Raw genomic sequence first — 24,638 nt, forward strand, 5'->3', positions numbered from 1 at the left:
CTTTTGCCGGAAAAAAAGTAATTTTTCACATTTTTGAAATTCTATAACATGTGATCTTTACATGTTACATTTTTGTATCCGACGAGTTCACTTAAATTACTTATCAAAGTGTATTGGGGTCGATTGATCTTTGACCCATTCTCTAATTAATGCAAAATAGCAGCAAGCTACCGTTTTTCACTTTGATAAGTATATTCAAAAACTGCATTGATTTAGCTTTCCGTTGACACGTGATATAGCCATATACCCTCTAGGCCCATTAAAGATCGAAAAATCCTTAGCCGTCCCGCAGGACTATAATTCCAGGTCATCAGTAGAAAGAGCACTACATACTGAAGTACATGTAGTTGGATTATCTATTACTTCAACAAACAAATCAACATTCATTTCCTGATTCGCCATTTTAGGTCGCGCACAGAGTTGGGAATGGTCGAAATCGACTCGGGAGGGGTCAGAGATCTCATTTTAACATTCATTTTCTTTTTCAACATTCATTTCCTTATTCGCCAATTTACGTTACACAGAGTTATTAATGGTCGCAATTGACTCGGGAGAGGTCACGGACCTCATTTCAACATTCTTTTCCTTATTCACCATTTTTGGTCGGACTAAATTGGGAATGGTCGCAAATCGACTCGGGAGGGGTCAGAGATCTCATTTCAACATTCATTTCTCGAATGTTGAAAATGGAAAAAGGAAACAATTTGAGCTCCGTGGTATTTATGAACATTTATAAAAAAAATCATTTGTTTTCTTTGTTGTGATTTTAGGCAGAAGACTGGTTTATTTTATTGCAATTTGTGACATACACATTGGTTATTTGGTAGATATTGAGTTTCTTTGCCCATACCTTTGGTAGATACTGAAAACTGATGATAAGGTATGATTCTCATTGGATAATATCTTGGGCGGAAGTACATGCGACATATTCTCATACTTTCAACATCCACGTTGGAGCTTTCATGTGACACAGGACACACTGTTTTTTTATTTAAGTTATTTAAATCGGCATTTTGATAGAATGTAAGTATATTAAATAGTCATATTCATAGTGATATGTAGTTAATATTTAAATGGTTGTAATAAAAGAGTCATTGTTTTATTTTGAGGTTTTTAAAAAAAATAATAAAATAATAACGGTAATAAAATACAAGCACATTCACATTCTTGTACCATAATTATGCTCGATATCTGCTGCATTCTGTTTATCTATTGGAGTTTCTTTACCCAAACCTAAACATGAACTGAAGGCAAAATTCACTGAACACTGCGGATAGGCTATAACTCTACTCTTTTGAGGTTGTAGAAGTACGGGACGATAAGCATAGAGAAAACTGTTTTGCATCATAATTTTGTCTTTTGTCATAAAAAAACGAGAAGCTTACATTTCAATGCAAAATCTACTTCAGCAATACAGAAGATTTGTGTCTTAAAGACGAAAGTAAGAATTGTCCATGAACCTAGTTCTTGCTTCTCCGTTTATATACAAATATGTCTTCTCAACAAATTGGGTATTGATTATGTATTATAGTATACAAATACAAAAGCGTTATTTAATGTCGATAGTATAATATATCAAAAATATAACATAAACTCATAAAAACCTTTAAAAATCAACACCTATCTAGTTACAGTCCTTTTCATGCAGTCATACACAAATCATTAGTCAACATAAAAAGCAATATGGAAGCAAATGCAAATATAATTGAAACAGAAAAGCAGAAAAATAGTCAACGATGTAGAAGCATATAAGCAAAGCTGTTAACTATAGCAAGCGGAACAATGACACGACTTGCCATTCCATGAGTTCAGAAGATTTCTTAATTGAGTAAAAGGGAGTTCTTTGTGAAATTGGTCCAGGTTTTTCAGCAAAATATTGAAACAAATTCAACCCATACCGGTGGGTAGTTTTGCTGTGTTTTGAAATCTAAAATTATAATATTTTCTTTTATTTCAATTAGGTCATGTAGATGTACTTGGCTCTGTCTATTTATTATCTTAAAAGTTCTAATCGCAATATAACAATGTTTCTAATCCTTCTTACTTTCAGTGATGGCATTTTTTATTTTATCAAAAGCTCGTCGTGTGTATTTGTGTAATCATTCTAGATGAATTTAAGGACCTTCTCTTGCTTTTTTTCTTTTTTCATTTCATTAGTATTTATGTCACTACAAAGTGGCAAGTGACAGGACATTAATTAAAATTTGACAGGATAAAGGAGTGACAAACTGTTAACCAAATGTTATCTTTCCCTATCTTATTTTAGAACATCAAACTATTCAGAAGCCTTTTTACAAATGTTGGCTTTATGAGTATCAACGTTTAACTGGTAATCTATTGTTAAACCACGAGGTTTTACTTTATCCTCACATTTTATAATATTTTCGTTAAGATCGAAAAAAATGTTTTTATCATAAGTTTTTCGGTCAACGGCAAATGCCTAAAATTTATCTGGGTTGGCTTTCATCTGATTCACTGCAAACCAATCCTATAATTTTAAGCTATCCGATTCCACCTTTCTGTTGATTTCATAGGGATTATATCCGGAATAAGAACGACTATTGTCATCACCGCAGTTGTAGAGAGAAGAATCCTGTATGTAGTAGAAAATGTCATTTAGAAAAGTACTAAATAATGCTTCTACATTCACAAAGGAATTATCATATTAGACATCTTAATTTTTTCATGACAATGAAAGATAAAATTGACAAATTATATGAAGGAAGCAGTATTTTAAATCTTTGGAAATTAAAAAAAAATGTAACAGTACTTTCTTTTGATGTAATTGTTTTTAAGATCAGTCTTTTTACACGTTGTACATGATATTTAAGTATACAAGTTTTTGTAAGAATCGGGTAGATTGAGAAAAAATCAGAAACCTGCATGTCAAAAACCCAACGATCTGACAATTTCACTCAAGGATGCTTTCTCTATTTGAAAACACCATTATTTGATCTTTGCATCACTGGATTTGTTCTGAAAATTTTCAACAATGTAAGAAAAATGAGTCTCTTTGCAGAGCTGTCTACCCTTGAAACGTTCATTATCGGTGCATTTCAATGAAATTACTACTCAATTTACCAAAGTGAAATGGAAAATCTTATCTTTTTTCCTTGATTATGATGATGCAATTAGTTGAAATAAACTTTAAGTGGTGTTTTTTCCATACCACGTTATTCTTACAGAGATTGACACTTAATTGTAAAAACAACTTATCAAAGAAACCTCCAGAGTGGCCTAATATATTAACGCAGTTGACTAGATACTAGGACCCAACTCACCTTGAACTTCACAACTGTCAATTCTTGCTAAATAACATACTTTTTTGCATGAAAAGTACAACCCAGTGATAGTTAGAAATATCAACTTCTATCCAGTTTTTATTTGGTTCCATGGTTCTAAAGACCGGTATCATTCCGACATCTAAATATACTTGGATTTCCTGTTCCAATGTCATAATTATGGGACCCGAGAGAAATTCTCAGTGTTCTTTGTCAGAAAGACATGTTGGCCTTTTTTATCTTTCTTAAAATTGCTTTTACAGTTATTGTCTTCTGTATATTTATATTATAATCAAAGCTTGCCTTTATGAGCAATGTTGAAAATTATCAAAACAATTTGATGTTCGTTTGGGACCACCCCGAATTTTTCTGGCTCTGCCGCTGCTGACAGAGGACTGTGTGGAAGACAATTAAACCCGTTGCTTAAATACATCACAATTGCAGCTATACATTTATTATCGTCCAATACTTTTTCCAGTCATCCACTATTTTCAATAATGCGGTTTGACAACTTTAACCAGCACGAAAAGCCGATGACATAGTTCCATGAAGTTCCCTAACTTGTTTGAGAGGAGATATAATTGTACAAGAAAAATCCACAAAGAGCAATCTAACGTTGATTTGACATCTTAAGTAATTTGGTAATTTATCTTTATGCATTTAAAGCAAGCAAGAAAGAAAAAAAAATTACATAGCATTTTTAAAACGAAGGCGATAAATAGTGTTTAAGTAGTACAGATAACAGAAATACATGTAACCTTTCCACATTAATCCCTCTGATAAATGTTGAATTAAAGTGAATTTCACCCTTCAAACCCTAGGGAGGAAATTGAACCTTCGTTCGCAAGACTGGATCGACGATCCGAAAAAAAATATAAGTACTGCCCGTTTAAAAAAACTCATTGTCTTGAAAATCATATTAGAAGAGATATCAAGTTCATATGGATGTACAACTGATGTTTTCATACCTAGACATACATGGGTGCAAATGTCGACATCGTGACATTTTCAACTGAATTCAACTACTTTCAATGATCTCAAATGACGAAAATGAAGAAAAAACTATATTCATGGATTCGAACTCTCTTTTTTACATAAACCGGGACGGAAACTTTTCGAATGAAAAGAGCTCAAAGTCACTGAATGATTGATTAATCTAAACTAGGTCCTTGGCTATTTTGTAAACACCATAAATCTGCAGTTATATTAAATTAACTGTTAATTTTTCATACAGTAATGAGTTTTGCCTGAATAAAATTATTTTAGATAACGGTTTCATTTAAAAAATATGGGCGCTTATAAGATGAAATGATAGAAAGATTCCTCGACCCACCGCTTGATCTGTTTTTTTTTTTTTTTTTTTTGCACATCAAACAAGTGTGGACACAGACTGGTATTGCCCAAAGAGCAAATTTGAACATACATACGTTTTGTCGTGAAAGAGTAACCAGTGGAACCAAGATTCTAGCGGAAATCAAAGGAATGTAATCCAGGGACAAAAACCAGACATGTAAAACAGACAAATGCAACAATGAACATAAAGTAACTAAAATAATATATACAAATTAACAAAAGTAATGAGAAACTCGGACTCCACTTAAAACTTGGAGCATGGCCCAGGTGCCCCGGTAGGATGAACGTATTTGAATCATCAAGAAAACACACTCCATTTACTGAAATCAATAAATGAAGTATGCACATATTCATAAATATATATAAACATGTGTTACTAAATATCTACTGATATCAATAAAAGGTGAACTAATCAACACCTCAAAATCAATATTTCAACTAAATCTTGTATCAAACAATTTTATCTAATTCTAAATAGTCACATAAAATATATCAAGAAGTACTGTCAGTATTATTTGGTTTCAGAACCAACATAACGTGTATGTTACATTCAGCACTTCACAACAATGTCATTAACTTTTCTTTGAATATATATATATATACCTGACCCTCCTTTAGATCCCCTACTCATAAGTTTTTAACTGACATTTTGAAGAAGAAAAAATAACGTAAAAATTCTGCCAACTGTCTTTCAGAAAAAAAGAAGAAAATTGAAAGCACACATGCTGTGAAAGAGTAATCAAGGGAACCAAGGTTATAGCGGTAATCAAAAGAATGTAATCCAGGGACAAAGACCAGACATGCAAAAGAGACATACACAACAAAAAACATAGAGTAACTAACATCATATATACAAAGTAACAAAAGAAAATGAGCAACTCGGACTCCACTAAAAACTGGGAGCATGGATCAGGTGCACCGGTAGGGTAAGCGTCCTCTACTTTTCTAGAAACACCCGCCGAGTTACTCATAAAAAGTCAAGTCTAGGGTAGACGGAAGAGGAAAGGAAAACTATGACACGTTGAACAAATCAGTTGTCATTGCGCAGATGGATACCGATCGAGTTCACGATGACGGCCATAAAATTTCTGTAATGATGACTTCAATCTTGTAGCAGCATAACCCTGCTCCAGAAGCCTATTTGTAAGAGTTCTAGCACGATACAAAAAGTCTGCGTAGTCTCGGCAAGCTCTGCAATAACGTATGAGTTGTAATATGAACACTCCATACGCAGGTGCTGAAGGGATGTTGCCACAGATGAAAGGAAAGTTGACAATTTTGAATGAAAAGTCATCACGTTTGTCGTAAAGTTTGGTCAATAGTTTTCCTTTACCATCGATTTCTAAGTGTAGGTCAAGATATGAGGCTGACTTCACAGTGTCTGTGCTATGAGTTAGCTCTTGGTCGTGGATAATCCCTTTTTGGAATTCGGCACTTGAGAAATTTTTTTTTACCGCCTTCGCCAAAACGAAAAATTACTCATGCGCCAAATCCAAAAAGGCTGTGGACTAAGTCTATTACATGTTTAGTCTTTGCATATTTGGCTTTCATTGTATCGTTATGACTTTAATATTTTTTAAATGAAAATAAAAATCCCTACTACCTACCGTACGGGGCGCCGAATGGGACTTGATCTTTTTGTAATCAAAATTAATTTTGTGTACACAAAATTGAATTCCGTTACAACAAAATCATTTTTGTCGCACAAAACTATGTTACACAGACTTGTTTTATGATCACTTCAATTTTGTAATTCATTTTTTGAGACATAATTCAATTTTGTGAGACAAAATTCACTTTTGTGTCACAAGAGTCAATTCTGTGTCACAAAATTCAATTTTGAATTCAATTCTGTGTCACAAAAGTCAATGTTGTATGCAAATTAGTTTACAGAATCCTTTGGATAAGCAAATGAATTCAAAATGTGCAGCTTCATGGACACGTGTATTACAAACTTAAAGCATTCACTGCAATACAGTGGATAAGGTACGAATGTGCACGGTTATAATAAAGCACATAAATGAAAGAAATATCGGATATCGTAATCGTATAACCCACTCTGTCACTCCAAAGATAGATTATTTAAGCGTTTGTTAGCGAAAGGGAAACGTAAGTTAGACACGTACTACGTCGGTTTTTCATATCGCCCGACCTGTTCCACTCAACCGAATTTCTTGTGTCATACATCAATAGAATCGGAATGAAATAAGGAATCTATCTGTATCTGGCAAAAAAAATCGTGAGGGATAGTGGAACAAAATAATCTTTCGCCGACTTTGACAGATTAACAAATTTCACCGCACAACACATTTCTAATATGATTTTCTTGGCTAATCTGACATTTCATTTCTTTTTTTCAGCAAAATTTGGGACAAACACATTAAAACAAATTATCTTGTCAAATTTTAACAAATTTGGTTGCGATTAACAGGTCGGGCAAAAACATATTATAGTTGAGTTGAAAGATGTCAGGAAATGGTCACCTTAAGCGTCTTGCGTTGCTCGCAGTAATCGGAGACCTGCGGTTTCTATATCCAGTGTGAAACCTTCTTAAAAAATCGTGATGAGAGACTTCATTTGCATATTCAAAAGATTATGTAAACTAATTTGCATACAAAATTGACTTTTCTGACACAAAATTGACTTTTGTCTCACAAATTGAATTTTGTGCCACAGAATTGACTTTTGTGACACAAAATTGAAAATTTGTAGTATGTTATAAATTTTGATAATCTGAATTCATTTTTGTTGAACAAAATTCCCTTTCGTCTGTACAAAATTGAATTTTGAGTACGAAACCACAAGAGTCCCATTCGGCGCCCCATATACCGACCCTACAAAATTTTAGCATAGTGCTCGGAAACATTTTTTTTTCTGCCTTGGAAATTTCTCATCAATTGACTGGCAAGCACCAGAAAGTGTTGATTCTATCCCAAAAAGTATTTTGCTGGGTAAAGGATTCAGCAAATCTTGGCATTGTATGCTATACAACGCCGTATTTAGCATGCATATTACAAATTGAATCACAAGGTCACCGATCAACATTAAATCGCGTGATAATATATTAACTAAAATGAATTTAATGAATGAACGTGGTCACATGACAACTAATTTCTCCGAATTCACAATGAACCACATTCACGTGTTTGAATATGCCCGGGGACTGTGTAAATGCTTTGATGTTTACATTGTCCGCGAGAGACCCAAACGATAGCTAAGGACGTTAAGAAAAATTAAGCCAAGTATAGGAACAGTCAGCTGATTGTCAGCGTCACTTATACCGTGCACTGTGTTACGAAAGATTTTTGGGGATTTCAGTGGTTTATATCCATTAAGACAGTCGAATTATCTCCTCGAAGAAACGATGTTCTAGCTTTATAATGCACGAAATGAAGGATGTAATGGATATACGCAAAGTGCTATCAATTTCAACTTTATTGTTAAATTGTTATTTAACAAGATTTTAATCGATGTTCTGTTGAGATTAAAGGTATTTTCGTTCGTATATGGGTATTGGTAATAAAACAGAATATCATTGCTGTTTGTGCTTTACAATTTTTAGCAGTTACAAGTATGCATAATGTCGTACCAGAAAGATGTATTAGACAACTACCTTTCGCCAAAGTGCCTGTCCGAAATCTTGCGTTATCGAAACCAGGTCCGAAAAATCCAAGCCGGGCTCATTCAGGACAGAGTACATTTAGGTTATGTAAAACAATAAGAAATTTACGTAAAACAGCTTAATAACCAATATCAAGGCCTAGTCTTACAAGCATTTAAAAGACATTTATGAATGTAAACTTATACGAGATTTTGATTAAATAAAAAATGCAATATAATTGATTTAAGTATTAATGGACACATATGATTTAATTACAGGTCTATGGTTAAATAAATTTGCACCAGGTCTAGTAAATCATTCGGTCATACCTTTATGTCCCACATTAAACTTCGAAGTTATATCATTATACATTTAGATATTCACATAAAATAAACATGATCATATTACCATTTAAGCATTGAAATAAGTCTTACAATCACTAGGAGATATTTACATATAGGTCTGACAATGAATCACTTTGTCATATAATATATATTGATCCAACATGACATCACATGACCATCATATCTTGAATATTGTTAGAGCATTTGGTCATATTACCATTAATATTCACGTGACATTACTTGGTCATATTACCATTAATATTCACGTGACATTACTTGGTCATATTACATTTAGATTCAACATGACATCGCTTGTATTAAGAACTAAAATAGATATTCAACATGCTGCAGTAAATCCTAAATATTAAGTTCAGTAAATAGGAGACAGCATAAGTGGGTATACTTAGCAAGTGCCTAACGGCAGATGCACAATGTATACCGAAAATAATTTCAAGAACCTTCCTCTCCCAAGAGTTTACTACGATAATGCAGAGAATGTACCTCCCCTGACAGGTTACTTCCTCCCTGGGAGGTTACTGAATCATCATATTTACAGAAATTGATAAACATGAATGTGCATAAATACAAGACAATTTTACAACAACGAAAACATGAAAATCATAAAACAAAATTATGACACATTTCTAAGTTATTCAAAAATAAATGTTCCTTATATGGTTAGCACATATATTAATGAATTAAAAGAATGATCTTAGCTTATGATGGTTTCTACATGTTCGGCTGTGGTTAAAAACGTTAAATAAGTAAATAAAATCAATAAAATCAATAAAATCAATAAATCAATAAAAATAAGAATGAAAAAAAAACATTTATCAGTAATCAATTGTCAATAATTTCAAAGTTATTTAAAAAATTAAGTCTGAAGTTTTCCACATAACTTGACTAATGTTCACCGCTGTATTCCTAAAACGTGAAAAGTCACTATCACTGTCCATGGTTTCTGCCTTTTGCTTGCTCGCATACATCATTAAATGCCTTTTCACTACTCGTTTCCATAGGCTTTTACTAGGAAACATCTTATTTCTAATGATATTTTTAATATAATCCATGAGACCGTATTTATAGAAAAGCGTAAAGCAGTCAGAAATAAAACCAATTGAAGTACGTTCTTTATTATTCACAACTTGCTTTATAAGAATATACATTTGGTGACGGTCTCTGTTCGAAGTGGTGTGAGTTCGAAAGAATTGAAGTGTTTAATGTCAATTTCATACAAAATATCGTGGTAGCCTAAATGGCTTTCGAACATTATTGATCTTGTACATTTCTACAGGCCCTGGATGCGTTTCAAACAGGTGTGTTGTAATGTTCCCAATGCCTAAATATCACGTATGAACATAGCACCCCATAGCTCACATCAATATATAACTGGCAGAATTAAATCGGCTCGACAAAATTTGTAGTAGGATTCACATCTTTCTGAAAGCCCGATACACCAAACATCCCGTAGAATGACCACCGACCTCTTTCGCATACAGATGTAACTGCTTCATAGTTCGAAGTTTAAAAGCTTTATTTAAAGTCAGTTTAGGTAAAACATTATAACACAAGTTCTACTGAGCTTTTAAAACCGACATTCGTTTGATTTCGGTTGAGTCGTGAGCACTATACCAAGATGAGTTAAAGTTATAGTAATGTCTATTTCGCTACGAAATGGAGAGCTCGAGATTTGCTTGCTATGTCTATATACCAGAATATCGAATTTTTCTGCACTAAATTCAAATTTTCAACTCTTTCAGTATTTGTACAAATGTTCAAGAGATCTTGTTTACTGACCGAACTTTATGATAACAAGGCAATATCGTCGGCGAATGAGGGATTTTCAAATGCAATTCCGTTCCCGTTCAGAAGAACATTCTAAGCTGAACAAAAGGTTATCAGCGTATAGTTTGTACAAGAAAATAGATAAAACTCATCCTTGCCGCACAATTTGGTTTATTGGAAACCATCTTGACCGTTCACTTATCATCATTACTGCACTGCTCATTTTTTGTATAGTTTTGGTCAATAATACATAACTTTTAATTTTGAAACGAATGAAAGTTTAAAGTAGGTCAATGAGTGCCAAGGCTACATCAGTTTCCAAAGACCCCAATGTAGCAAAAACATTGTCTACTATACATGACAAATTTGTTGTCGTACCAGCAGACAAAGCCCAAAACAACATTGTTTTTGTCTGCAAAACGTTTTATATCCAATGTTTATTATCAGATGTAGACGTAGAAAATAATAGCAGTGATAGGACATACACTGCTACCACTCTCTCCAAAGAAGAGATTGTGGAAAACCATAAATCTGTGCTATCCTCTTTTGGTGTCTCTACCAAGGACGATGATTGTGATTTATGTCTATGTACTAGATTCCTAAACTTCACAAGAATCCATACAAACAAAGTTTCATAGCTGGATCTGCAAAATGTACCACCAAACCTCTTTCAAAACTTTTAACTTCTATACTCACAACTGTCAAAGAGGATCTACAGTCCTACCACAAGACTTGTTACTCCCGTAGTGGTATTAATTCAATGTGGATCCTGAAAAATTCGAAAGACCTTTTGGAGACAATCAGTTCAAGACTATTATCTGAATATAAAGCATTAAAACCTATGATTTTTCAACACTGTATACTTCTATTCCCCATACTCAGTTAAAATCCCGACTTAAAACATTATACATCGTTGTTTTTCCAAAAAAGATGGTACACCTAGATACAAATATATAGTTCTTGGTAGAGATTCCTCATAATTTGTAAAAAAAAAATCCAAATCATCTTCCAAATATACAGAGGAAGATGTTTACAAAATGCTGGAATTTTTAATTGACAACATATTTGTCCAGTGTGGTGGACGTGTTTTTCAACAAACGGTCGGCATTCCAATGGGAACAAATTGTGCTTCTTTACTTGCTGACCTATTCCTTCACTTTTATGAGGCTGACTTTATAGCTGATCTGATCAGAAAGAAAGAATATCGTTTAGCTAGATCATTCAATCTCAGTTTCCGCTATATAGATGACGTATTATGTTTAAACAATCCTAATTTCGGGGATTTATAACATCGCATCTACCCAAAAGAACTTGAGATAAAGGATACTACAGACACTAAGAAGTCAACCTCATATCTTGACCTACACTTAGAAATCGATGGTAAAGGAAAGCTATTGACCAAACATTACGACAAACGTGATGACTTCATTCAGAATTGTCAACTTTCCTTTCATCTGTGGAAACACCCATTCATGTTCATATCACAACTCATACGTTATGCCAGAGCTTGCCGAAACTATGCAGACTTTTTGTATTGCGCTAGAACTCTAACAAATAGGATTCTGAAACAGGGTTCTGTTGCTACAAGATTAAAGTCATCATTACAGAAGTTTTATGGTCGTCATCATGAACTCGTGGATCGTTATGGTATATCCATCAGCACCACGAAAACTAATGTATTCGACGTGTCAGTTTTCCTTCCCTCGTTTGTCTACCCCGGACTTGACTTTTTATGAGCAACTCGGTGGGTGTTTCTAGAAAAGCAGAGGACGCTTATCCTACCGGTACACCTGGTCCATGCTCCCAGTTTTTAGTGGAGTCCGAGTTGCTCATTTACTTTTGTTACTTTGTATGTATGATTTTAGTTACTTTATGTTCTTTGTTGTGTATGTCTGTTTTCCATGTCTGGTCTTTGTCCCTGGATTACATTCTTTTGATTACCGCTATAACCTTGGTTACCTTGATTACTCTTTAATCCCAATATAATATAGTAGCATGTCACACCGTATCAAAAGCTCGTTTTAAGTCCAAAAACGTTGAAATTCTCTAATATTGTCATAGTAGTTTCGGTACACACAAACGACGTAGAAAAACAATTCAAGTCCTTTGTGAAACCTTGTTGCAGCTTGTTTGAAAATGAGTCAGCAAACAGGTCACACCATGTTTGAATTCTTGTGAGTAAAATACTTTCAAACAATTTGTAGAATGACGATAGAAGTGCAATTGGTCTATACGAGTCACATTTGTGCATCGACTAACTTCCGCCTTTATGAATAGGAATGATAAGCGCCTTCTTCCATGATAACGGGATATAGCCAAACACCAAGATCGAGCTAAAAAGTTTCGTGATGGCGATGATCAGTTGTTGTCCAGTATACCATAGGTGTTCATTTTGGATACAGTCAACTCCAGGTGCTTTGTTTACACTTCTGCACACGAGTAAAAACTTTCTCAAATGTGAATCTAACACTGAGCACTATATCTTCTGATATATCCACTATATCACATATGGGGCATTATATCTGTCGTTATTACTGGTGAATATTTCGCTATAGTAATTTGCAAAGTATTCTACAATGTCAGTAGGAGATCGGTAGTTTAAATCAGATGCCAAGAATATACCTCCACCGAAAAGCTACTAAATAATGCCAAGAATCTACCTCCCTAGAAGGGAACAGAATATTCATCACCTGAGAGGTTCCTTAACTAATGAAAAGAAATTCCTCATCTGGGAGGTTACAGAATAATGCCAAGAATCTTCCTTACCTGAGGGTTAGGAAATAATGCATAAATATACATTAAAAGAAGAGGCTCCCATGAACCTGAATCGCTCATCTTGTTAAAGTTTGTCTTTCAAGGGCAAGAAATTTAACAAGGAGTTGTCCAACAATTTTAACTCAAGAAGACTTTGGAAGGACAATCATAATGATCATTTCAGCGATTGAAAGTTTTTTTCTATCTATTATAGTTATTGTAGTTAAGATATTGTCTGAAAACTGAAAAAAAAGTCATTATTCATCTTTCAAGGGCAATAACTCTTACAAAAAGTCACCTGACAACTTTGACTTTTGAACGCCTTATAATAAGGGTCATTTCAGATGTAGAAATAATTTTGCTAAACCTTACTCTTTTGGAGATATGTGCAAATAACTACTGTCTGAGCTCTATGTTATCTTTTTAGCAACGGCGGCCATGTTTTTTCGGCAGAACAAAAATCCCCACATCAGTTCTATGCACAATATTCCGAGGATCATTCATACCAAGTTAGGTTCCAAATGGTCAAGTAGTGAGAGAGGAGAGGATTTTTGAATGAGATAACATTAAAAACAACAAAAAACGTCGAAAAAGAGGAATAACTTCAACATGGCATAACAGATTAAAATGAAACTTTGACCACAGATAGATCGCATCATGCTGAACACTTTTATTTCATGTCAGAATTTGGCTAAACATAACGGTTACTGAAATCAAGTATACCATTGAATTATTTGCTGATGATACTAGCCTATATCTTATTGTTGACAACCTTGAATCAGCTGCTCTTACTCTTAACGATGACTTAAACAAAATCCATTTGTGGTCTAAGCGATGGCTTGTCACATTCAATTCCCCTACAAAAGAAAGCATGACAGTCTCTAGAAAGACCAACAAACCTTATCAACCAGAACTGTACCTTAATAATGATATCATAGCCCAAGTTAAGCAGCATAAACACTTAGGTCTTACAATATCTGATGATGGTGGGTGGAATAGTTATATTGATATGATTACAACCAAAGCATACAATCGTTTAAATATATTACGAAAATTTAAAGAAATTTTGGATAGACAGGCCCTTGACAAACTTTACATAGCTTTTATTAGACCGATTCTTGAATATGCCGATGTAATATGGGATACAAACACTGCTATTCTAGAACTCAACTTGAAAAGATTCAAATTGATGCATCAAGTATAGTTACAGGGGGTACTAGATTAACATCATTTAATAATATATATATAGAAACTGGATGGCAGAAATTATGTGTTCGGCGAGAAAATGACAAATTAACACTTATGTACAAGATTTTGAACAATATGACACCGCCGTATCTTCAAACTCTGATTCCTAACAGAGTAAACCAAATCCATAGCCACCCAACTCGTAATTCTGACCTGATCCAATCAGTTTATTGTAGAACATACCAATATATAACAATTATGTTGATAATTGGAGTTTATTGATTATTTCTCTAATACACTGAACATGATGTTGTCTTATCTAAGACCAGCCGTTTATTCAATAACCACAGAGGCTGTTTCGTAATTAGGTAATAGGTCAAGTGGGTCAAGTCAGGAATACGTCATCAGTTTTGCAGTTTCTTGTTGAGTTAACAGGCTATTTATTGAGGCCATCCTAATTAGTGTTTTTTTTTTTTTAATGTTTGCCTTTTTTCATCGGATATTTAACGTTGTACTATTTTATACCCCACAGTGCAGGTCCGGGTATAACAAGAATAGGCCTGCAGCAGCGCTAAGCTTGTCGTAAAAGGCGACTAAATACTGCTCAGAACCCTAGCCGGGGGCTAGGGCGCTCTGCCCACAGAGCAACTGGGATGTGTGCCCCAGGTGGTGGAATGGGGTACCCCTGGCGTGTTACATGCTGGGGTTGTCAGGCTATAATACGGAAAACCTGACCGCAAACAATAGTGGTGCACAGTGTTGGGAAAGATGCCACGTTCCTCGCACGTTAATGAACCCTACTTTGGTATTCTCCCGGAGTAGGAACCATAGGGCTCCGCCACAGGAGGCTAAATTGCCCGACCCTACCCACCTCTCCCCATTTCCAGTGGCAATCAAAATTTGTCGACCCCATTGTCCTTGTGTCCCATCCCTTTTTCATTTCATCATCATTTCATGTTCATTTTATCATCAATTTCATGTTCATCGTCTGAATATAGCTGAAATATTGCTGCTCGGACGTTAAACCCCAACAAACAAACAAAACTATTTTATACTTATATACAATGAATTCTATTCTTGGATTTACGTAAATACATTATACAAGAGATGTTATCTTGAACTTTTGGATGTGAACCTCGACCTGGACTTAATAATAAAATGGCGACCAGACGCCGTGGAAATATTGGAGTTCGTCTTGACTGTTCTAATCCGGCAAATTGGACAAAGCCGAATTAAAAACTGAATTGGAAAAGATCGGCATAAAAATAACAGCTAACCTTACAAACAATTAATTAAGAAGGACTTATCTCGATAATAAAAAATCTCTTCAAGATGTAACTCCCGAAGCCCTGCAAGACGAAATTTGTACGTCAGGAACTTTTAATAATGCACCAATGGGACAAGCAACCTTGAGTCATGACTTAATTTCTAATACAGATAATATGACTGACAGTGACATTTCGAGGGACTGTGTATAACGCGACTCCTAATCGCGCATTTCTGTCCAGGTTACAGGAAGTTTTGAATGCGCATACGATTTGCTCATCTTCGTCAAATCAAAGCAATGATACTACAGCTTCACGTGTTGATCAAACGTTGTTGGCAAATATTTTGGCGTTGTGTCAGCAAGCCTTAGCAAATTCAAACAACCAGAAAGAGAAACCAGAGAAATATAGTCTACGAACTGCAATGAGTATGCCAAATTTTCCGCAGCCTATTCCAGCTTTTCCACATGCACATCCGACCATAGTCCAGCCTAATCCAACCACAGATAATGCATCACAAGCCCTCCGAATGCCGATATATACGGCTACTAATTCTAGCCAATGCAGATTTGGGTTCCCGGCGTCTAGTTTTTCTGATGTGGACTTGATTTCTCCAGATATACGAGCCCAAATTATTGCAGGTAATGACATTAATCTTAACATTCTCCTCATCCCTAACTATGAGACACCTTCAAAAAAGAAGATTAGGGAAAATGATGACAGGTTGATGAGAAATCTTAATGAGTTCATCATTGCTTTTCGCCGTTATAAAAGATTATATGTACAGCTTTTCCTCAAAGAGCTGAAGAACTAGAGGCTTATTTAGCTCACATTATAGAAACTGCAAATTTGTGGCCTTCAAAGTTTTATGAATACCACAAAATGTTCAGTGGGAAATGTGCCATAATTTTATTAGAATACAACATAAAAATTGACTGGTCTATGGGTGATCTCGGGCTCCGCCAACTCGTGTGTGCTGGATCAAGAGTTATTTCATGCAGTATTTGTACCTCAAATTTACATGGTTCAACAATGTGTCCAAGAGCAAGCCAGTTTTCCCGTAGCTTGTCAAAATAATCAATACCACGGTTGGTATGAAAGGGATATTCTGATGTATGAGGTAGTCAAATTTGCAATAACAACCCAAGGGGATGCAATAAGTCTATGTACAAACATTTACATGTGTGCAAAGTATGCAAGAGCAGTAACCATAGTAAATTTCATTGTACTATTAAAGTGCCACAACATAAATCTTTGGAAAGTAATAGGTCAGGTAACAATACCAAACAGACAAATGCTAAAAAGGATTGACTATCTATGCCTAAATATTTATGTAGTACAGCTGACTATGAACCAGCAACTCCCATTAATGTTGATCAATTAAGAGCGGAATTAGCTAATCATCCAGATAAAAAATTAGTAAATTATCTATGTGATAGTTTGAACTATGGTTTTGATATGCTTGTATCCAATAGTTGTATTCCTACTTATGAATGTAAAAATGCTTTAAGTGCAAGAAATAATCCAGACATTGTTTCAAAATTATTACAAGAAGAAGTTAGTAAAGGTTTTGTTAAAGGGCCTTTCTCTAAGCCCCCTTTTGATTCACACAGAGTGAGTCCTTTAGGTATAGCAACTCACAAATATTCACAAAAGAAAAGATTGATTTTAGATTTATCATCTCCTCATAAGAATGATCATGTAAGTATAAATGATTTAATTGAAAAGGAATTATGTTCTTTGACATATATTAAAATAGATGATGCTATTAATGTTATTCAAAGATATGGAATAGGTAGTTTATGCTAAAAGGTGGACATCTCGGATGCTTTCAAACAAGTTCATATTGCAAAAGATCAGTGGCATCTGTTTTGTGTTAAGTGGAACAATCAATATTATCATTATGTACCTTTGCCTTTTGGTTGCCGATCAAGTCCACTTCTATTTGACACTCTTTCTTTCAGCATATGCTGGATTGCTCAAGAAAATTATGATATTGAGATTATTTTTCATTTGCTTGATGACTGTCTTACCATTGATTGACCAACAGAAACCGGAGAGCGTACTATGGCTTTATTAATTTTGATATTTAACAAACTACGAATTCCTCTTTCGGCTAAAAAGACAATTGGTCCAAAATGTGTGTTAGAGTATCTTGGAATTATTCTAGATACAGTTAGAATGGAGGCACGATTGCCTGTAGATAAAATTAAAAGAACAGACTACATTTCTGTGATACTTTCTAAAACATCTTGCACTAGAAAGGAGTCAGAACAATTACTTGGACATTTGAATTTTGCATCTCGTTTTATTCTTCCTGGGCGTGCCTTTGTTACCTACTTATACAAGCTCATGTCATCTGTGAAGGAAAGCTTTCATTATGTACATTTAAATAAAGAATGTAGATCAGATCTTAAAATGTGGCTTCTGTTCTTGTCAAACTGGAACGGAGTAAGTATGTTTTATGAACTAGACTTAACTTCAGGCGCTGACATGCATCTATTTACAGATGCTTCGTCAACGAAAGGTTTTAGTGGTTTCTATCAAGGACATTTCTTTTATGATACTTGGCCTGAAAATTTACGCCATTACAGACAAGGCTTTATCAGTGGCATTACTTGAACTATATCCGATAGTTGTTGCAGCAGTTGTATGGGGGGAAACACTGGTCAGGGAAACGTATTTTATTTCACTGTGACAATGAAGCCACAGTACAAATATTAAAAAAAGGACGCTCTAAGGAGCCAGACATTATGAGGTTTATGCGCCGACTTGTAATGTGTACTGCCACTTATAACTTTGCGATATATAGTGAACATGTACCTGGAAAAAATCAATGTTATTGCTGATAGTCTTTCTCGTATTCAGTTAGAGAAATTTCGTCGGCTAGTTCCAGATGCGGACAAAACTCCCACTACATGTCCGTGCATTCAAGAGATTATCTGGATATCGCAGTAGACAATATAAACGCTAGTGCAGTTGCCAGCACGACCAAATCTTTGTACAGAACTGGATATGACCAGTATATCAAATTCCTATTACTTCAGGGGATTACATTCTTGTCTAATGTACCACCTACATCAGAAACACTGTTATCCAGATTTATAGCCTTTTGTTATGTTTCTAAGCATCTGAGATATTCCACAATTAAATCATACTTGTGTGGTATAAGATTTTTCTATTTACAAGGTTTCAATCCTTTAGAGAATGTCTATGGAACACTTAAATAGGCGTGAACGTTTACCTGTGACTTTTGACATTTTATATCAAATGTGCTTATTGTTACGTAAAGGTGTATTTAATTATTTTGTAGATGTATTGTTAGAAACAGCATGTATTATTGCATTTTTGGGTTCCTTAGATGTGGCGAATTTACTATGTTGGATAATATTGATCCCGAAACAAATTTATGCCTTAATGACATCACTTTAACTACTGACTGTGTACATATTTCGTTAAAGAAATCTAAAACTGATCCTTTTAAATTCGGCATAACAATTCCACTTTTTAAGAATGGTTCAGAAATATTTATATGCTAGAAGCCACATAAATTGCTCAATCAATTTTGTTACAGATTCAGGAAATCCTTTATCAAGATTTTTTTTTCATTTCTCATGTCAAATTAATTTTAGAAAAACTTGGTTTGAAAAGTAGCAATTACAATGGTCACTCTTTTAGAATTGGGGCTGCTACCTCATGGTCACTCTTTTAGAATTGGGGCTGCTACCTCAGCCCATGAAGCTCGTTTAGAGGAACATTTGATACAGACTTTAGGACAGTGGTCCTCAGATTGCTATACATGATATATTCACACTTCTCCAGATGTCTTAAAACAAGCACAAACTCAACTTGCAGCAACAGTTAAAAGATAAACTATTATACTGACAACAGGTGATGGTCAAAGGTCCTTTTTCTTCAACAACTTCAACTTGGGGCTACAGCTGCAAGCATCTGTATTTGGCTATGTCGATTCAAAATTTTGGTAATTATTAAAACAAAATTCTCTAATTTCCAAGTTTCATAGTTAGTTGAGTTGTCTACCTTTCAAGAGAGACATTATATACATTGTATTTTCAGCTGCAGTTGTGTAAGTCCCCATTTGCTAAAATGTAAATTTTGTAAATAATAGTTTAGTTTAATCTGGTTTGTTATTCTATAAGTATAGTGTCATGAATTTCATTGAATATACATGTTCATACATGTACATGAGAAAAGTTACGGACTTGGTTTAGTTTCAGGTATTATGTTGAAGGTACACTGTGTTCGGTCATTTATTCACTACAAAACAAAGAGCATTGTTGAAAAACATGTGTTTGTTTGCAATGGCGATATACATTATTTGAAACTTTAGGTGCTTTGTGTGTTCATATTTATACATGTACATGTTGTATATGTAAATATGAGATTTGGGTGAAATATGGTATGGCAATGTTGTTTGTTCTTTACACAGAAATAGAGTAATAAATCTAATTATTTTCTACCTTCCACTATTCGATTATGGAACACATTACCAAATGATATTAAGGCCTCGCCATCAGTAAAAATTTTCAAAACTCCTCCCGAAAATTAGGTAGTCAAAAAAAAAACAATGTATTACTATTGCAGATCACGCAAAGGTCAGATCCTACATGCCAGACTTCGTCTTCCGTGTAGCGAGCTAAATAAAGATCTATTCGACAAAAACATTATTCCATCCCCATTATGCCGGCGAAATAGAATCTGCGAACCACTTCTTACTCTTTTGTCCATTATATCGATCGCTTAGGAGACAACATATCTCAGCACTTCAATTTCCTGATCAACTGACTTCAAATGTTATCCTATTTGGATCAGATGAGATGTCTGATGAGTATAACGTTGAAATATTTACCAAAGTAAAACTTTTTCATACAGAGCAAACGCTTCAAATTAACAACCTAAAGTACACGGTAACTTCTTTTGAATAATTTTGATAATTCCTTATGACCTGAGTAAATACACAGAGCATTAAATATCAACCTCTTCACTTTGTACCAAACTCATCAAATGCACGTCAGGAGCACTAGAGCACTACTTCCTTCAGCTATATTATATGATATAATTATTATTCGTGATTTAAGTAGACGGATTGATATAAGACTTTAAGTCTTGTTTCTGAATCCAGTGATTAATTTGCTATTGTTCGTTTCATTCTATTGTTTTGGTTTGATATTAAAATATGCAAATAACTTAATAAATATGTTTAAACTAAACCAAACGGTTTTGGAGATATATGCGAAAACTACTGTCTGACCCCGATGTTCTATTCTAGTAACGGCGGCCATGTTTTTCGATAGATCAAAAATCCCCATATCAGTTTTACGCAGGTTATCCAAAGGAACATTCATACCAAGTTTGGCTTATAATTGGTCAGGTAGTGTCAGAGGAGAAGAGTTTTGAAAAATTGTTCACGACGACGACGAACGACGACGACGGACACCAAGTGATGGTAATAGCTCACATGGCCTTCGACCAGGTGAGCTAAATATGTAGATTTTACAGACTTTTTGCACTCAAATAGATTCAAACAGTGTATAATAGTGATTATATACCTTTCAGATTGAAATGAGAGTGATGTTTTCTGGTAGGAACAAACTACTAATATGTTTATTTGTCATTGCTGTGACCTGGCTGGCTTTCCTTGTTTACGTACCGTTCCAGGGCGTAGATGTTTTTCCAGCTAAAGTTCTTGGGCCTTTAGAATTAATACGCCTTGATTGTGGAGAACTATGTGAGACTGTGTCATTGGGAGAACCAGGTCCATACTTCAACCAAATAAATGTCCCCATTGATTGTAACAAATTGTTTCAGAATGATATCATTGACCGAGGTCATAACCTAAAACATGCACCCAAAACAATCCCAGAACAAATGCTGCAAGATTTTACTATGAATGGTAAAACATCTGTATCGTCATGGTACTTTGATCAACATTATTTAGGAAAAGAGGCACAAACACCTGTATGGACAAAAAAGATGATAGATCAGTATACTGAATTGGCAAAACATGGAAAGCTAGACGGGAAGTACGGTGTTTCAGAAACAAATGCGTTAAGAGATGGACTAAAACACGCCCCAGGTATAAAAGACGGACGAGTTCTAGTTATTGAATCCGAAATTCCTTGGGTTGAAGCATGTGTTTTAGAGGCAGGGGCACGGGAGGTAGTTGCATTGGAATACGGCATCATTAATTCTGAACATCCACAGATAAAAACCATGGTGCCATCAGAGTTCAGGAAGGCTTATTTAACAAACACTTTAGGCAAGTTTGACGCTATTGTAACCTTCAGTTCTGTAGAACATTCGGGATTAGGGAGATATGCCCTGAACCCTTGGGGTGACATTATAACAATTGCCAGAGGTTGGTGTGTAACAAAAGACGGTGGATCTTTAACTGTTGGAGTTATGTATGATGACAATAAGGATTCCATAAGGTTCAATGCAGGGCGTTGGTATGGCCAAATAAGGTATCCGTTTCTCGCCACAAACTGGAAGCAGCATTACCGTGGCTCTGGTTCACATAGAATCCATGTTTTCACCAAAGATAAAGTCAAAACAAATAAAACAGTGGCTTATTATTTAAAGAAACCATTCCCTTATAATGCAGTAAAGAATGCAGATTGGAAATACTCAGAAGCTAACCAAGATCAATTAGTTCATGAAATATTTCCCAAAAAGCAAGGATTTTTCCTTGAAATGGGTGCATTTGATGGGAAAGAATTTTCTAATACATTATGGCTTGAACGCAAACATAACTGGACTGGATTGCTGATCGAGGCAAATCCAGATTTGTGCCGTAAAATAGATTCTTTAAAACGCCATGCATGGAGATTATGCGCGTGTGTTTCTAACGAAGTGCGTAAGACAAAATTTATTCAGAATGATACATTGGGAAAAATGGTGTCAGAATACACGAAGCACATGAAACTGATAAAAAATACGAGAACAGTGACTGTGCCATGCTTCACCTTTGAGGAAGTTCTTGGCTCTATAGATGTTTATCACATAGACTACTTTTCATTAGATGTTGAAGGGGCTGAAATGGTAATCTTAAACTCACTGAAAAAATTACTGTTCTCCAAAAGGTTGAAAGTTGATATATGGACTATAGAATACCGAGTGTTTGATAGTAAAGGAACTGTCGTAGACAAATCTTTAGATCGACTAGTCAAATTACGACTCTATTTTGAAGAAATTGGTCAGTACGTTGAACATTCCCAAGTGAGTGAGGTTAATGATAATCGGGATGGCATGGCTTTGGATGTTATCTTTGTTTCGATAGAAACTTGGTGTAAAACGCGTAATATGTTACCAAATGGCAACAATTGTCCAAAATAAACTTTTATAAAATCAAATAAGCGGAGAACGTCGACATTAAACTAGACAAAGTGTTACTTGGAGTGCCAAGTACAGTTTTTGATTGCTATATATTTTACTATTTTGATATTGCCTCCTATTATCGTATATATATGTTTTATTCACATTCAACGTGAGCTTAGGTAGAGTCATGTAAACGGCATTATGATATCTTGATCTCGTTTCTAAATCACCCTCCTGAAATGTCTATGTTATTACATTCAAAAGTGGGCCCCGTGCAGGTCCGGGTGTTAAAAGAATAGGCCTGCAGCAGCGCTAAGCTTGTCGTAAAAGGCGACTAAATAGTGCTCAGAACCCTAGCCGGGGGCTAGGGCGCTCTGCCCACAGAGCAACTGGGATGTGTGCCCCAGGTGGTGGAATGGGGTACCCCTGGCGTGTTACAGGCTGAGGTTGTCAGGCTATAATACGGAAAACCTGACCGCAAACTATAGTGGTGCACAGTGTTGGGAAAGATGCCGCGTTCCTCGCACGTTAAAGAACCCTACTGTGGTATTCTCCCGGAGTAGGAACCATAGGGCTCCGCCACAGGAGGCTAAATTGCCCGACCCTACCACTTCTCCCTATTTCCAGTGGCAATCAAAATTTGTCGACCCCATTATCCTTTTGTCCCATCCCATTTTTCATTTCATCATCATTTCATGTTCATCGCCTGAAATATTTCTGCTCGGGCGTTAAACCCCAACAAACATGTTACATTAGAAAAATTCAGCCAACAAGATATAGCTAGATTACAATTGCAATCATTTTAATTAAACTAAATAAGCAATGAGTAACAATTTACAGTAATTATAATTACAACAGATCAATTAACAGTCAAGAAACTTCGCCCATTCCGTCCAACGTCAGAATTATGTTATACTGCACGAATTCCAAAGTTAATTCAAATAGTAAAAGTCCGGCACAGAGTCCAGTGTTATTTCAATGGTAAAAGTCAAAAATAATTTCAAGTACTTAATCCAAAATGCAAAGGTGTCCGCAGACGTCCAGTATTAAAAAAATGATTTACTCGCAAAACAGTATTCAGTTATTCATCAAGAATTCAGATTCAGTTAATTAAATGAATTTTTTTGTCCGATGCCCAGTATTTTTACAACAAAAACAAAAACAATCTAGAAATACTGAGATTTAGAAAACAATGAATCATTAATGAGTCAATTTAACAATGTTTGTTTGTTTACAAATTTAGGATAATTCTATTGTTCAAATAATATGTGTACAAATATACCATTTCTATATTAAGTAATAAAGGTCAACCAATCTCATAATTATTTCAAAATTTAATGTAAAATATACAGCATCCTAATTCCTCACCTAATAAGCAATGTAAACTTTTCAACATACAACAAATACTATATACATATAAAATGAAATATCAGGACCTAGACAAGGCATCAGGTCTAACATGTTCTTTCCTTCAGTCTAGTATTTTTAGGTTGCATTCAATTTAGGAATATAAGGGGAACATGATCCGTTGAAACCAAAATTGAATGACTAGTGAAACTTGATAAACATCAAAATACTATAAAGCTGACAAGATTGAACACCTTTTTTTCATAGCAGAGTATTTTTTTTTCTGATGCTAAAACCAGATCAGGGATCTCCTGTATAGCACAGTTCCTACTCTAACATCACTGGCATTGACAGCAAGTTTGAAAGTTTTTTTTTCATAATC

At 34.9% G+C, this 24,638-nt stretch overlaps 1 protein-coding gene and 2 pseudogenes across 1 annotated transcript; all 3 read left to right on the forward strand.

The window, feature by feature from the left end:
• Nucleotides 1-567: 567 nt before the first annotated feature.
• On the forward strand, nucleotides 568-24,231 carry LOC148618714 (uncharacterized). The gene is made up of 2 exons (XM_088577895.1): nucleotides 568-1,023; nucleotides 21,149-24,231. Exon 2 carries the CDS (start codon nucleotides 21,155-21,157, stop codon nucleotides 22,925-22,927), a length of 1,773 nt encoding a protein of 590 aa, XP_088434021.1. The 5' UTR covers nucleotides 568-1,023; nucleotides 21,149-21,154; the 3' UTR covers nucleotides 22,928-24,231.
• LOC148618715 (uncharacterized) lies at nucleotides 15,202-17,167 on the forward strand (annotated as a pseudogene).
• Nucleotides 18,327-19,283, forward strand: LOC148618716 (uncharacterized; annotated as a pseudogene).
• Nucleotides 24,232-24,638: the final 407 nt, after the last annotated feature.

The sequence above is a fragment of the Perna viridis genome, chromosome 4 (genome assembly GCF_037379345.1).
Source record: "Perna viridis isolate PV_CMFRI_1.1 ecotype Kerala chromosome 4, ASM3737934v1, whole genome shotgun sequence".
NCBI lineage: Eukaryota > Metazoa > Mollusca > Bivalvia > Mytilida > Mytilidae > Perna > Perna viridis.